The sequence below is a fragment of the Eriocheir sinensis genome, unplaced genomic scaffold (assembly GCF_024679095.1).
Source record: "Eriocheir sinensis breed Jianghai 21 unplaced genomic scaffold, ASM2467909v1 Scaffold33, whole genome shotgun sequence".
Classification (NCBI taxonomy): Eukaryota; Metazoa; Arthropoda; class Malacostraca; order Decapoda; family Varunidae; genus Eriocheir; species Eriocheir sinensis.
In genome coordinates this window covers 817,114-833,112 of record NW_026111643.1, presented here as the reverse complement: position 1 = coordinate 833,112, position 15,999 = coordinate 817,114, and the positions used below count along the sequence as shown (strand labels likewise).

Sequence of the window (15,999 nt, the reverse complement as noted above, 5' to 3'; positions counted from 1 at the left end):
GACTATCAGTATGAGGAGGAGAGTTGATGAGATGAAGAGCCTTTGACTCCACTCTGTCAAGAAGACCTGTGTGAGTAGACCCCCCCCACACGAGATGCATACTCCATACGAGGGCGGACAAGGCTCCTGTAAATGGATAGCAACTGTGCGGGGAAGAAGAAATGGCGGAGACGGTACAGAACGCCCAGCCTCGAGGAAGCTGATTTAGTAAGAGATGAGATATGAAGTTTCCAGTTGAGATTTTGAGTTAAGGAGAGACCAAGGATGTTTAGTGTTGAAGAAGGTGATAGCTGAGTGTTGTCAAAGAATAGGGGATAGTTTTTTGGAAGATTGTGTTGAGTGGAGAAACTGTGTTTTTGAGGCGTTGAAGGACACCAGGTTCCTCTTGCCCCAATCGGAAATAATAGTAAGGTTTGAGGCTAAGCGTTCTGTTGCCTCCAGCCATGAATCGTTAAGTTCCTGTTGGGTTGGTCTTCTATCAAAAGAAGCTGAGTAATGTAGAGTAGAGTCATCGGCGTAAGAATGGATGGGACAGATTCTTTAAGAAAGCAGATCATCAATGAAAAACGGAAAGAGAGTGGGAGGTAGGACATAGCCTTGCGGGACACCACTGTTGATAGGTTTAGGGGAATAACAGTGACCGTCTACCACAGCATGAGATAGATCGGCCAGAAAAGAAATTGGAGATAAGGGTACAGAGAGAAGGATAGAATCCGTAGGAGGGTAGTTTGGAAAGCAAAGATTTGTGCCAGACCCTATCAAAAGTTTTTGATATGTCCAGCGCATTAGCAAAGGTTTCACCGAAAGGGCTAAGAGAGGATGACCAAGAGTCAGTTAGGAAGGCTAGGAGATCACCAGTAGAACGCCCCTTGCGGAACCCATACTCTCACCTGGTTCTCTCACCTGGTGGGCTTCCCAGAATCCGGTAGACACAGGGCCCAAATGGAAGCCGCACTCTGCTGATGCGCCAGCCCGACTAATTCAGTAACCTCCGTACATACAAATACATGTGCTATAGACAGAGCTGGAATTGTGCATCATGTGCAGCAAAGTAAATAGTCAATTAATAATATGTAAATGAACAAACTAAAATGTAAAAAGTCTGTCACCGAGATGAGCAGCAAGGGATGCTTTGAATGCCGAGAGTGAATCAGCTGAAACAACATGCTGGGGAAGAGAGTTCCACAGCGAAATACCTCTGACGTTGAAGAACCTCTTGCGGATCTCTAATTCAGTTCTTATGTGTGCAACCTTATACTGATGGCCTCTTGTGGTGCCTAGAGGTGGACTGACAAACATATCCTCGGGGGCAATAGCACAAAAACCGTGAAATATTTGCCAATACTTTACCATGTCATGTCGTAGCAGCCGACCATGGACAGAGTACAAGTCCTAAGCCTTCAGTCTCTGGGAATAACTTAGATACTGGCGATCAGATAGAAGGTTAGAAGTGGAAAGGTGCTTTTGAATCTTCCGGTTATGGATTGATTCAAAAGCTTTAGATAGACAGGAAAATAAAGCTATACGGCGGTAGTTTGAAGGATTGCAGCGGTTACCCTTCTTAGGCACAGGCTGTACAAAGGCGTACTTCCATCAGTAAGGAGAGGTAGATGTTGACAGGCAGAGGCGAAAGAGTTTGACCAGGCAGGGTGTCAGCACGGAGGCACAGTTTTTAAGGACAATAGGAGGCACTCCATCAGGTCCATAAGCCTTCTGAGAGTTGAGGCCAGAGAGGGCATAGAAAACATCATTTGGAAGAATTTTAATAGCAGGCATAAAGGAGTCAGAGGGGGGATGAGTAGGAGGAATATGCCCATAATCGTCCAGGGTGGAGTTCTTACAGAAAGTTTGAGCGAAGAGTTCAGCCTTAGAGATAGATGAGACGGCAGTGCTAACGTCAGGGTTAAGGAGAGGAGGGAAAGAGGAAGAAGTAAAATTGGAGGAGATATTTTTGGCTAGATGCCAGAAATCACGGGAAGAATTAGAAGAAGCAAGATGTTGACATTTTCTATTGATAAAAGAAGTTCTGGTAAGTCGGAGAATAGATTTGGCACGATTCCGGGCTGAAACGTAAAGGTCAAAGTTAGCGGGTGTTTGAAGGCTCTGGAACCTTTTGTGAGCTGTCTCTCTATCTTTTATAGCACGAGAACAAGCATGATTAAACCAAGGCTTTTTAGCATGAGGAGTAGAGAAAAAACGTGGAATGTATGCCTCCATTCCTAAGACAATCACCTCCATGATGCGCTGGGCACACACAGAGGGGTCTCTCTCCTGGAAGCAGTAATCATTCCACGGGAAATCGGAAAAGTACATCCTCAGGTCGTCCCACCGAGCTGAAGCAAAATGCCAGAAGCATCGCCTCTTCGGTGGGTCCAGAGGGTGTACAGGAGCGATAGGACAGGATACAGAAATAAGGTTATGATCGGAGGAGCCCAACGGAGAGAACAGTTTGACAGAGTAAGCAGAAGGATTAGAGGTAAGGAAGAGGTTTTCTTTGTGTAGAATGTTAGGCCTGTCTCCAAGACGGTCGGGAATACGAGTAGGGTGCTGAACCAACTGCTCTAGGTCATTGAGGAGAGCAAAGTTGTAGGCTTGTTCACATGGCTGGTCAGTGAAAGAGGATGAAAGCCAAAGCTGGTGGTGAACATTGAAATCTCCTAAGATGGAGATTTCAGCGAAGGGAGAGTGGGTCAAGATGTGCTCCACTTTTGAGTTCAAATAGTCAAAGAATTTTACATAGTTAGTAGAGTTAGGTGCGAGATAAACAGCACAGATGTATTTAGTAATAGAATGACAATGAAGTCTTAGCCAGATGGTAGAAAATTCTGGAGTCAAGGTTGTGGGCACGAGAGCAAGTGATGTCGTTGCGCACGTAGGCCCAACATCCAACTTTGGATTGAAATTTAGGATAGAGATAGTAGGAGGGAATAGAGTAGAGATTGCTGTCAGTACCCTCAGAAACCTGTGTTTCGGTGAGGAAGAGAAGGTGAGGTTTAGAGGAGGAGAAATGGTGTTCCAAAGAATGAAAATTAGAACAAAGACTGCGAATGTTGCAGAAATTGATAAGGAGGAGGTTTTTAGGAGTTATCATGACGCCTCTCAAGTCGGCAGCCAGAAGGGGAGTCCTCCCTGGGGGAATTTATGGTATCCCCCCCCCAGGCGGGGACTCCGAGGCTCTGTAATTTTTCGCCATTTTAAATTTTTAATTTTGGGAAAGGTGTGTGTGTTGTGTGAATGTTGTGTGGTGTAAAAAGAGAGAGGAACTGCCTTTAGAGAGCATGCTGAACTGCTCTCTGGTGTTGATGAGACAAAAGGGAAAGGATGGGTTCAAGGACAGGGTGCTAGGATGTGTTTTAGGATGGGTTCAAGGACAGGGTGCTAGGATGGGTTTTAGGATGGGTTCAAGGACAAGGTGCTAGGATGTGTTGAAGGACAGGGTGCTAGGATGGGTTTTAGGATGGGTTCAAGGACAGGGTGCTAGGATGTGTTGAAGGACAGGGTGCTAGGATGGGTTCAAGGACAGGGTGCTAGGATGGGTTCAAGGACAGGGTACTAGGATGTGTTTTAGGATGGGTTCAAGGACAGGGTGCTAGGATGTGTTTTAGGTTGTGTTGAAGGACAGGGTGCTAGGATGGGTTCAAGGACAGGGTACTAGGATGGGTTTTAGGATGGGTTCAAGGACAGGGTACTAGGATGTGTTTTAGGATGGGTTCAAGGACAGGGTGCTAGGATGTGTTTTAGGATGTGTTCAAGGACAGGGTGCTAGGATGTGTTTTAGGATGGGTTCAAGGACAGGGTGCTAGGATGGGTTCAAGGACAGGGTACTAGGATGGGTTTTAGGATGGGTTCAAGGACAGGGTGCTAGGATGTGTTTTAGGTTGTGTTGAAGGACAGGGTGCTAGGATGTGTTTTAGGATGGGTTCAAGGACAGGGTGCTAGGATGGGTTCAAGGACAGGGTACTAGGATGTGTTTTAGGATGGGTTCAAGGACAGGGTGCTAGGATGTGTTTTAGGTTGTGTTGAAGGACAGGGTGCTAGGATGTGTTTTAGGATGGGTTCAAGGACAGGGTACTAGGATGTGTTTTAGGATGGGTTCAAGGACAGGGTGCTAGGATGTGTTTTAGGATGGGTTCAAGGACAGGGTGCTAGGATGTGTTTTAGGATGGGTTCAAGGACAGGGTGCTAGGATGTGTTTTAGGATGGGTTCAAGGACAGGGTGCTAGGATGTGTTTTAGGTTGTGTTGAAGGACAGGGTGCTAGGATGGGTTCAAGGACAGGGTACTAGGATGGGTTTTAGGATGGGTTCAAGGACAGGGTACTAGGATGGGTTTTAGGATGGGTTCAAGGACAGGGTGCTAGGATGTGTTTTAGGATGGGTTCAAGGACAGGGTGCTAGGATGTGTTTTAGGATGGGTTCAAGGACAGGGTGCTAGGATGTGTTTTAGGATGGGATGAAGGACAGGATGGTAGGTAGGATGTCTCTTTGGGCAATCCTGCATCAGCTGACAACTTCCCACCTCAGTAAATTCAGGTTACAAAATTAAGATTCTTTAGAGCATTGTACTGACAGACTGTTACTGAATCACTACCAAGACTCTGGCACTTGTTACTTTTATGAATTTCCTGCATTTCAGAATTTGGACAACTATATTTCAGCTTACAAAATCCCCTTTAGCAAAAATAAATTTCACTGGGATTTTTCAGACCAATTCAGACTCCTGGACTTCCACGGCACCAACAGCAACACTCAGGCACTCACATCCCTTAGAAATCCCTGCACATCAGAATCTGGACGCCTAGATTTCAGTGTAATTTCCTCCTTAGTAAACTGAGGTAAACGTAGTGATTTCTAAGATCAATTCAGACTAACCGACTTCACTATCCGGGCGGCAACACTCAGCACTAACATCCAGGCCGGAGCGCTTGGTGAAGCCCCTCCTGACGAGTCGCCGTTCACCGACGCGCTCCAGCGGCAGACTGCTGAGGCCGAGGGCGTATACATGGCGGGCCAACACACAGGTCAGAGTGTGGAGGGTTTCTGCAGGGAGGAGGATAAAAGTGGCGGTTATGTTGGGCTGTTGGAGAGCTGCATCTTGAAAAGTCTCTATGGCAGAAAGTCTTCACCAGCTACCTTCCTCTAACACTTCTGAGCTTTTATTTAATTCTTTATCATCAGTGAACTCATCCCCTGAGCCTAGAGAGAGGCATGAAAACAGCCTCCATTAAAAGCAGGCTAGCAATGCTGCATATCTAAATGATTCTTTACCTATCCAAGGGCAGACAAAATACATCAATCAGTGACATAACAAAAGCACTGCATGAGGAGGAGTAGGAGCACTTTCTCCAGCACCCTCAGCCTGTTATCTCTTTGGCAGGAAGAGAGGCAACGTGAGGCCTGGCTCCTTACCGCCCACTCCTTGATAAGCTCATCCCTGTGAGTGAGGGAGGGCAGGGTGGTCGCAGAGCTCACCGGATATGCACACGTTAAGGTTGGCCTTAATCCACGGCACGCTGAGGGTCTGAAAGGTGCGCGCCACAGACTTACACATCATGCTGGACTTTTCATGTGAGGAGTTCTAGATCAGATAACCGTTTTAGGCTTGGTTACACATGATGTCGGACTTTCAACATGATAAATTCAACCTAAGATAATCCTAGTGACTGGCAGAGCAAAAAATGTATATTGGTTACACACACACACACACACACACACACAAGTTAAGCAGTGACATCAGTAATAATCACCATTATTAGAGTACTCCAGTTCCCTTGGACAGGATAGAGAGTTAAGCCACAAACACTTGCAGCACATTCTGAGGGTGGCAAGACACTGTGAGGAATATTACCAACAGTCATGTAACACAAAGGGGGCAACTATGTCTTTGGCCAAGCCATAATTATACTTGTCATAAACACTTGCAGTATATTCTGAGGGTGGCAAAACAGTGACGGCCTGCCTGCATGCTTGCTGACAGCTACTCACCACTGCTAACAAGGAGCATGTGTAAGGTGCGTCTCTTCACTCACCCGCTGACTGCACCCCATACGGTCAACTTGGGTAAGCCTCCATGTAGCTGCCCTTCCCATTCTAAGAGTTACATGAGTCGTGAGTTATGTGAGCGTCCCCGTGGCCATACAATACTTATGGTTGTGACTTTACTATATATATATATATATATATATATATATATATATATATATATATATATATATATATATATATATATATATATATATATATATATATATATATATATTCTCCATTTTTTGTATTCTATTATTTTCTATCAATATTAACCGGGCAAATAAGTTTACTCTCATAATTTAATGGTCTTCTATTTTTTTTATTTTTATTTACAGCACAGAGCAACTCAAGGGCATCAAAAAGATGTAAAAAAAAAAAAAAAATAATAACTGTTCCCCTCATACAGCAATAAGTCTAGAGTGGCCAATAGAGAGGTCAATTTCGGGTGGAGAAGTGTCTTGATACTCTCTTCTTGAAAGAAGTCAAGTCATAGGCAGGAGGAAATACAGACGAAGGAAGGCTGTTCCAGAGTTTACCAGTGAAGAGGATGAAAGAATGGAGATGCTGGTTAACTCTTGCATAAGGGGTTTGGACAGTATAGGGATGAGCTTGAGTAGAAAGTCGTGTGCAGTGTGGCTGTGGGAGGGGGGGAGGCATATAGTTAGCAAGTTTAGAAGAGCAGTCCGCATGAAAATATCGATAGAAGATAGAAAGAGTTGAAACATGGCGGCGGAATTTAAGAGGTAAAAGACTATCAACAAGAGGAGGAGAGCTGATGAGACAAAGAGCCTTAGACTCCACTCTGTCCAGAAGAGCTGTGTGAGTGGAGCCCCCCCACACGTGAGATGCATACTCCATACGAGGGCGGACAAGACTCTTATATATGGAAAGCATCTGTGCGGGGAAGAAGAACTGGAGGAGACTGTACAGAACGCCCAACCTCGAGGAAGCTGATTTAGTGAGAGAGATGTGAAGTTTCGAGTTGAGATTTTTAGTTAAGGATAGACTGAGGATATTTAGTGTTGAAGAAGGTGACAGCTGAGTGTTATCGAAGAATAGGGGATAGGTGTTTGGAAGATTGTGTCGAATTGATAGGCGGAGAAATTGAGTTTTTGAGGCATTGAAGGACACAAGGTTCCTTTTATCCCAATCAGAAATGATAGCAAGGTCTGAGGTTAAGCGTTCTGCAGCCTCCAGCCTGGAGTCATGTAATTCCTGTTGAGAGGGTCTTCTGTTGAAAGAAGTTGAATAATGCAGAGTGGAATCATCAGCGTATGAGTGGATAGGACAGTTTGTTATGGCAAGATCATTGATGAATAACAGGAAGAGAGTGGGTGATAGGACAGAGCCCTGTGGAACACCGCTGTTGATAGTTCTAGTAAGTATAATACTGCCACTAATGGCACCAGTCCTCCCTGCCAAGGATTAATTCTAGTTTTCCTGAAGGAGTCTCATTATGACACCCACCTCATGGCTGCCAGTTCTGTTCCACTCATCCATCATGCATTGGTAGTGAGGGCCGGCCACTCTGCAGGCACTCATACATAATGAATGACCTTGATCAAGCCTATCGTTATGCTGTCCAGCTTTCTAATGCAACGGGGTGTTGGGGGGTAGAGGAGAAGGAGTACCTACAATCATTTTCCAGGGTTGGTGATCGTTTTTTTTTTTTTTTTTTTTATTTTTTTATTTATTTATTTATTTATTTTTTTTTTTTTGATGAATATATATCCTGGTGAGTGATCTGAGAGTCTCCATAGGTTACTTTAAGTTTAAGTTTAGGGCCTGTAAGTCTGAGCACAGTCAAGGATCCAGATACATACTTGTTCAGTACTTGTTTGTACTTGGTACAGGAGCAGGTTTAGGACAGATAGAGTTGCCTGAAGTTGTCATTTTCATGACAGAATATTATATTATTACCACAGAGAAGAATATCTACTTCTATTCTGTTACTGTTTGGTTGCTAACCTTGGTTATTATTATGATACATTGCCTGCCAAGTTAGTAAAGACTAAAGGAGGAGGATTTTTGGGGGGAGCATCAATGTGTCAAAAACTGGTCCTGTCATTTCATCAAATCAGCAAAAAACTAAATCCATTAAATTTTCCAGATGTTTTCATTTTGTCAAAAACAGCTTTTTACTCTTATCCCATCAGTGTAGCAACAATTTCATATAATTTCAAAGCATCAAAAATGAGAAGGCATCAATATATCAATAAATCCAGATGTTATCAAAGCATCAAATTGTTAAAAGTCATCAGAGCATAAAAAAAATCAAAGTTATCAAAGCATCAAAAGTCTAGCTATGATGACACTGTGGGGTATTACGACTTTGACAATGGTACACCATCACAACTACCTGACAATGGTACACCATCACAACTACCTGACAATGGTTCACCATCACAACTACCTGACAATGGTACACCATCACAACTACCTGACAATGGTACACCATCACAACTACCTGACAATGGTACACCATCACAACTACCTGACAATGGTACACCATCACAACTACCTGACAATGGTACACCATCACAACTACCTGACAATGGTACACCATCACAACTACCTGACAATGGTACACCATCGCAACTACCTGACAATGGTACACCATCACAACTACCTGACAATGGTACACCATCACAACTACCATTAATGCAAATGTTTCTACATCAACGAGTGAAGCGGTGTGACACGGTATGATCGAGACTAACTTGGGAACCAAATTCTTGAACTAACAAGTGATACTCTGTTCGGGGTCACGAGGCAATATCAATGAAAGCCTCAGTCATACCCTTGACAGATCAGAACGGGGTCTGTACCTTGTAGCACCAGGAGCACTTCAGCCCGAGGAATTAACAGAAACGTAAAGTGCCATCTATCAATAAGACGCCGGCCAACTACTCCATTATCCGGGGTAACATCCACCATGGAAACGGACAGTATATTCACATGCAGTTTATCTCGGCTGTGGGCCACACGATGGACAGGCACCTTTAGTTTCTAGAGGCGGCCCACACTCGAGACAGATACGATTCAGATGATGCTGATGAAGCTGCTGTTGACTAAGAAAATCAACCTTCTCAGCAACAGAATCATTGTCCCTGCGCTGTGTGTCTGGCACCCCTAGAGAGAACGATCTGCTTCAGGCCTTGCAATAATGCACAGGTCTGTGTAGGCTGCAACAGCGTCATGGAAACCATAAGGTATCCACGTCCTATCTGCAGGGGCCAGGTGCAGGAGTGATTCAAAATATTCATTCAGCAAGATATGAAATACTGCTGCTTCATTTCTAGTTTTGAACACTGCCGATTAATTGCAACCCCCAGTCTTCAGAGGGAAGAATGACACTTTCAATTTTATGGTTCTTAGGTTATTTATTGTAAAAAAAAGTCACTTGAAATAAAGACTGATATTGATATGTATCTTGTGTTCTTATTGTGCTGCCTCGTGCTTCATCTGCTGGACCTGAACAAAATGTGTCTTGATGTTTTGCTAAGATCTAAAGATGTTTTTGACATTTTGGAAATATATGAAGTTTTGGATGCGTTGATTTGATTTCATCCATTTTTGATGCTTTGAAGCCATCTAGTGTTTTTGATGATTTGATAACATCCAGGCAGTGTAAGCTTTTTTATAACTTGATAAGATACAGCTTTTTGGATGCTTTGAAAAGATAGTCTTTTTGACGTTTTGATAGGCCTGACACCCTTGGAATAGTTTTGATGCTTAGAAGGCGCCCCGATTTTTTACCAAGTAAAAAACATATGGCAAGATGGCACCATTAGAGCAAGAGGATATAAGAATGTAATATTTTTTTTGGGGGGTGGGGGGGGGGTATATACCTCGAAGAGAATAAATGAATCAATGCATATGAATAGGTTGTTTTACTTTACCATCTTTGGAGCACATCATTTAACTTATGGAAGACTTTTAGTAAAAAAAAAATAAAAAATAAAAATTTAGTAAAAAAACTTTTTTTTTTTTTTTTTTTTTACTAGAGAAAGAACGAGGAATGTATGCCTCCATTCCAGAGACAATCACCTATGTGATGCGCTGGGCACACACAGAGGGGTCTCTATCCTGGAAGCAATAATCATTCCACGGGAAATCGGAAAAGTACATCCTCAGGTCGTTCCACCGAGCTGAAGCAAAATGCCAGAAGCATCGCCTCTTCGGTGGGTCCAGAGGGTGTACAGGAGCGAGAGGACAGGATGCAGAAATAAGATTGTGATCGGAAGAGCCCAACGGAGAGAACAGTTTGACAGAATAGGTAAGGAAGAGGTCTAGAATGTTGGGCCGGTCTCCAAGACGGTCGGGAATACGTGTAGGGTGCTGGACCAATTGCTCTAGGTCGTTGAGGATAGCAAAGTTGTAGGATTGTTCACCAGGATGGTCAGTGAAAGAGGATGAAAGCCAAAGCTGGTGGTGAACATTGAAATCTCCTAAGATGGAGATTTCAGCGAAGGGAGAGTGGGTCAAGATGTGCTCCACTTTAGAATTCAAATAGTCAAAGAATTTTACATAGTTGGTAGAGTTAGGTGAGAGATAAACAGCACAGATGTATTTAGTAATAGAATGACAATGAAGTCTTAGCCAGATGGTGGAAAATTCAGAAGAGTCAAGGTCGTGGGCACGAGAGCAAGTGATGTCGTTGCGCACGTAGGCGCAACATCCAGCTTTGATTTGAAATTTAGGATAGAGATAGTAGGAGGGAACAGAGTAGAGATTGCTGTCAGTAGCCTCAGAAACCTAATCAAATGATTTAATCATTGCCAACTCTGTAATTTTCCACTATATTTTTATACTTTTTTATCATGGTAAAAATGCATTTAAATATGCCTTTTGTCCTTGTTAAGCTTGGTGCTGGCTGACTGATTGATAATGGAGAGTAGTAAAACAGGAGGAGGAGGGGGAAGAGGAGGAGGAGGAGGAATACATAGGAAGACATAGGAAGAACAGACACCAGAAGACCTATCGGTCTATGGCGAGGGTGTTTGTTTACTACCGCTACTACTAGTAATCTACGTGTGGTAGAACAGGACAGAAAAGATGAAGGCTCCTCCCCACCCACCTCTCCCTCCGGCAACGTGCCGGCAGGAAATAGTTAGAAGAGAACACCATGTACCTTTAAGGAAGAAAGGGACATGGGAATTTTACAGTAAAGAGAGAAATAAGAGGAAATTACTACCCTTAACTTACACTACTGGTAACTTAAGTTGTGGGGGAAAATGGCTTCATTACATAAGAACATAGAAACACAGGGAGACTTGAAGAGGCCGAGTGGCCTACACAGGGCAGCCCCAGAATCCCCCCTAATACTCATGATGGGTGAGGTGGAGGCTTGATCCTCGTTTTACCGGTAGGGCGCACCGCACCACCAGTCTGTCACCTTACTGCACACACTCACTCCCACCACCTCATCACACATTAACTGTTGCTTTACTCTTGTGTTAACTTACGCTACTTGCAATCTAGGCACCAGTAACCTGTCTGTTTACTGCCCACACCACACCCACCTCCACCTGTCATGTGATTAACTGTTGTTTACTTTTTTTGTAACTTACGCTTACTCCTGCAATCTAGGGGGAAGGAATAATATGGATTTAGCTGAGGTCTTGCTGCAATTGTGGGGAGGAATAATATGATTTAGCTTGAGGGTCTGCTGCAATTTGTCTGAAAACATGCGAAGAAGGGTCAGTATAATCTTATATCCCTGAAGTACTTATCCAATGAAGACTTGAAGCTATTGATACTCTGTGCGCTAACTACTGACGGTGGGAGTCTATTCCAGTGATCGACGACTCTATTATTGAAAAAACTTCTGCGCACCAATGTGTTACATCGGTTTCCCTTTAACTTCATACCGTTGCTGCGTGTTATTGTGTTGGTGTCTCTCTGAAATAGACTATCTAAAGGAGGAGGAGGAGGAGGAGAAAGGGGAATAAAAAAAGCATTGGTGTGTTCCTATATCCTAACAAATGCTGGCAGCAGGGTGGGTGAACATAAATTACTGGAGTCTGAGGCAAAGTTGCATTGCCAGGTGACATGAAGGCAAGGGTGGGTGAGGCATGGGGGCACGTTACTGTACTCACCATCCAAGGACTGCAGGCTGGAGGGCATACTTGGCACATCCTTGTAGTGGGGCAGCAGGAGGAACCAGTGGGAGGTGTAGGGGTGGAGGCTGACCACCTGGCAGGACATCTTGGCAGGGCTCAGCGTGTGGCCTATGAACCTTGAGTTGGAGCAGCGTTGGAACACTCCTCCTCGTCCTCTGTCCCTGTGGTGGTGCTGGCCTGGCTCTTCCTCTGGGCTGAGTCTCTGAAATGGGAAAGCAGCATTCATGTAGGCATTACTATAGGAGACAATGCACGTACAGAGGGAAGAGTGCAGTCGCTACAAGCTTCTTTCAACAACAAGGGAGGCAGCTTAATGGACAAAAATCACATTAGCAGTGACAAAAAAGCCTGCTGGATGCTGCTCTCACCAAGGAAAAGAGAATGAGCACACACCAATGTTTCAGGGCCAACGTTTAGGACAGAATGGTTTTGAAGGACTGGCTCGCACTACAAACACCCTCCCCCTCTTCCTCTTCCTACTTCTCTTTCTCTTCCTATCCCCTCCTCCTCCTTCTCTTCCTGCCCCCTCCTACTTCTTCTCCTTCTCTTTCTCTCTCTATCTCCTCCTCCAACTCCTTACCTAATAAATATGCTTTGAAGAGGAAGGGGATAGGAAGAAAAGAGGAGGAGGGGAAAGGAAGAGAAAGAGGAGGGAAAGGAAAAGGAGAAGGGGAGACAGGAAGAGAAAGAGAAGAGAGGAGGAGGAGGGAAAAGGAATAGTGAATGCATCAACATAAAAGCCTGCTGGACGCTGCTCTGACAACGGTAAGAAGAATGAGAGGCTGGAAGATAGGCTGGCTGTTAATTTCCACGTTTTCCAATATTTTCCAGAGTTTTATCATCTATTTTTGTTTTTTTACAGTTGAGCACAGTTGTTCATGGGCCAAATATTTGTATACATTTTTATTCTTCATTGTTCATTTCAGCTAAATCATTCATATTCATAATCTACACAGATGGATTGCAATGTGTGTGTGTGTGTGTGTGTGTGTGTGTGTGTGTGTGTGTGTGTGTGTGTGTGTGTGTGTGAGGATACCCAGAGACACACAGTGGCGGTCCCTTGCAGACTCCTAATGTTCTTATGACTAGAAGTATTTACAGGGACAGAAGGAAAGTACATCAGGGCACACAGGGACAGGATGAGAACACACAATGATATACAAGGACAAGGAAAATGGACATATGCACAAAAAGAGGATACGTTTAAAAACATGTCCCTTACTTGGTTGGCGGTCATGCACGCCCACAGCCCTTAGTGCATGGCGGGCGGTGACGTGCAGGCTGTAGGCGTGGTCCACCCTGGCGGCTCCCTCCTCCACGCCGCTCGATGAGTTGCTGCCACCACCCACGGCTGCTCCCTCGCCAGACGGTAAATGTCATCGCCAACTGCAGACGTAATTTCATGCAGTATATACGTACATAAATTCCTGGGCTATATTATGTCATATGTTATGTAAAGATTTCAAGAGATATAATGTCATGTATTATTTGAACATTTAAACTTAAAAGCCTGCAAGATGTCAGTCAGCCTACACATCAGCAAATATTGTGGCCCAGTTGTGGCGTGGGTTGTGAGAGGAACACCAAGTAACTGACCACAACTTTGCAGAGGTTTGAATGTACTATTTATAGTAAACATATAGTGGTAAAACAAATGGTTTAGTTTAGTTTGATTTCCAAGAGCTGAAGCAAAAAGTGTTACAAGCCAACTTGAGCTCCCCTTCCTCCTCCTTTTCCTTCTTATTACAGTTATTATTATGAGAGACAAATCAGGCAGAAAGGGAGGAAGGCTGACACTGTGAGCTTCCACTCCAGCAGCCCACACACACCGCAGACCACAAGAAGGAAAGCTAAAGCAATGAGAAAACTAGAAAGAAGCTGAGATACTGTAGAAGATCATACAAGTGGAAGGACAGAGACAAGGCAACAGATATCCCAAAATACACCTCTCCTCCTCCTCCCCCTTACATTCCTCCTGGCCTGGCACCGCCGCCTCCCCCGCTGTGCTGCCTGCCACCCGAGGTTCTCCTTCGCCCAGAATGACGGGCGTGGGAACGGCCGTGATGGGGCAGCTGATTTGATGCGATGCAGGGCCGCACGCCACCCTCTGCCCTCTGCTGCTCTGTGGGGAGGCCTGTGTTAGCATCCCTAGTATTGCTGTGATGCGTTACAGTTGGAAACTCTTCTGCCGTGGCCGTCCCCTGGTGGCAGCTCCTAGGAGCAGGCGTCTATGAAAAGATAATGATGTTCCAGCACAATGATCCTCACCAATCTGGCTTTTGTCTGTAGCCTTGTTCCTTTATTTTAGACCTATCAAGCAGACAGTACAAGTGAATGTTGCAATTTTTGATGGGAAAGATAAGTGGAGTACCCCAGGGCAATGTTTTAGTCTCATTATTTGTGGTATATATTTATGATCTTACTGAATATAGTGCAGTTTTTGACTGGACAGATGTTATGAGTGATGCAGCCCAGGGTAATGTTCTAGAGGCAGTATTACTTATGGTATCGTATATAGTGTGTGTGTGTGTATATATATATATATATATATATATATATATATATATATATATATATATATATATATATATATATATATATATATATATATATATATATATATATATATATATTAATGACCTTACTGGGTATAGAAGAATGGTGTAGTTTTTGACTGGACAGATGTTATGAGTGATGTAGCCCAGGGCAATGTTCTGGAGGTGGTTTCATTATTGTGGTTTCTTACCTACATTTCTTACCTAGATGGGGAGAACCCCATCTAGAGTCAGGTGACGCCTCCAACCAAGACAGCAAGTAGATTGTCCTTTAGATGATCTGATGGTTGGCTAATGTGGCATCACCAAGGCCACACAAACACTGCCATAACACTCTTGAGCAAGTGGCAAGACAATGCAGTCAGGTTGGCAATCCCGAGTGGGGACACAGCACAGCACAGGACACAATTTTACAATTCAAAGTCATACTCAACAACCCAAAGTCAATGAAAATCACACAAAATTTGACCAAAAGAAGTGTCGAGATGCTGTTTAAAAGCATTAACAGAATTCACTACGACAACTGATTCGGGTAAATTATTCCAAATGCTAATGACCCGCACTGAGAAGACGTGAGCTCGAACATCAGTGTTGTAACGAGGCACAAAAAGCTTGTCTGTTGTGATTTTTAGCAAAGAGGTGACCTAGATTAGGACAAAACCCTTTCAGAATGTTGAACACCATAATAGGATCAGCTCTGATCAACCTTCCTTTAATGGAGTCAAGACTCAATCTAGCGAGACGTTCACTATATGGCAGATCGTGAAAACCGGCAATTTTCTTAGTTCACCTCCTCTGAACATTTTCTAAAAGCCTGGGTCATGTCACCTGTATAAACAGTGAACCAAACCACAGAGGCAAAGTCCAAGATAGGGCGAATATGAGAGATGAAAACTGCCTTCATGAAATCAGCAAAGGGTACCCTTTAAAATACCAATGCCTCCAGCCTTGCCAGTGATTTCTCTCACATGCAAGTGAAACTTTAGGGAGGAGTCCACCCTGACCCCAAGATATTTATAGTTATCTAGTACATCTTGAATGACTTGGTTTCCTATACAATATGGTAGAGGAACAGGAGCATCAAGGAGATTCCTGCAACAGTTCGTTCTGGCACATTTACCAGCTGAGAAAGATAAACCCGTGAACACATACTCACTTCTTCCTCTGGCACTACTCTCCTCTACACTAAGCATACTGCACTACTCTCCCTGCCGCCTGACAGCCGCTGGTGATCCTCAGCTTCCGTGCTGCAGAGCGGCGCCCCGTGCTGTGTTTACCTTCCCTGCAGATGATG

General features: G+C 44.1%; 1 protein-coding gene across 1 annotated transcript; it reads right to left on the bottom strand.

The window, feature by feature from the left end:
- Positions 1 to 1,635: 1,635 nt before the first annotated feature.
- On the bottom strand, positions 1,636 to 14,558 carry LOC126991743 (uncharacterized). Its single transcript, XM_050850433.1, has 4 exons — positions 14,119 to 14,558; positions 13,373 to 13,536; positions 12,127 to 12,352; positions 1,636 to 5,038 (listed from the first exon to the last, which is right to left on the bottom strand). The coding sequence occupies exons 2-4, from the start codon at positions 13,385 to 13,387 to the stop codon at positions 4,866 to 4,868; spliced, it is 414 nt and encodes a 137-aa protein (XP_050706390.1). The 5' UTR covers positions 13,388 to 13,536; positions 14,119 to 14,558; the 3' UTR covers positions 1,636 to 4,865.
- Positions 14,559 to 15,999: the final 1,441 nt, after the last annotated feature.

Excerpts from the sequence above, each read along its gene's own strand:
- LOC126991743 (XM_050850433.1), bottom strand. Across the intron at positions 5,039-12,126 it reads CAGCCTGCAGTCCTTGGATG|AAACCCTCCACACTCTGACC; the intron begins GTGAGTACAGTA and ends TCCTCCCTGCAG.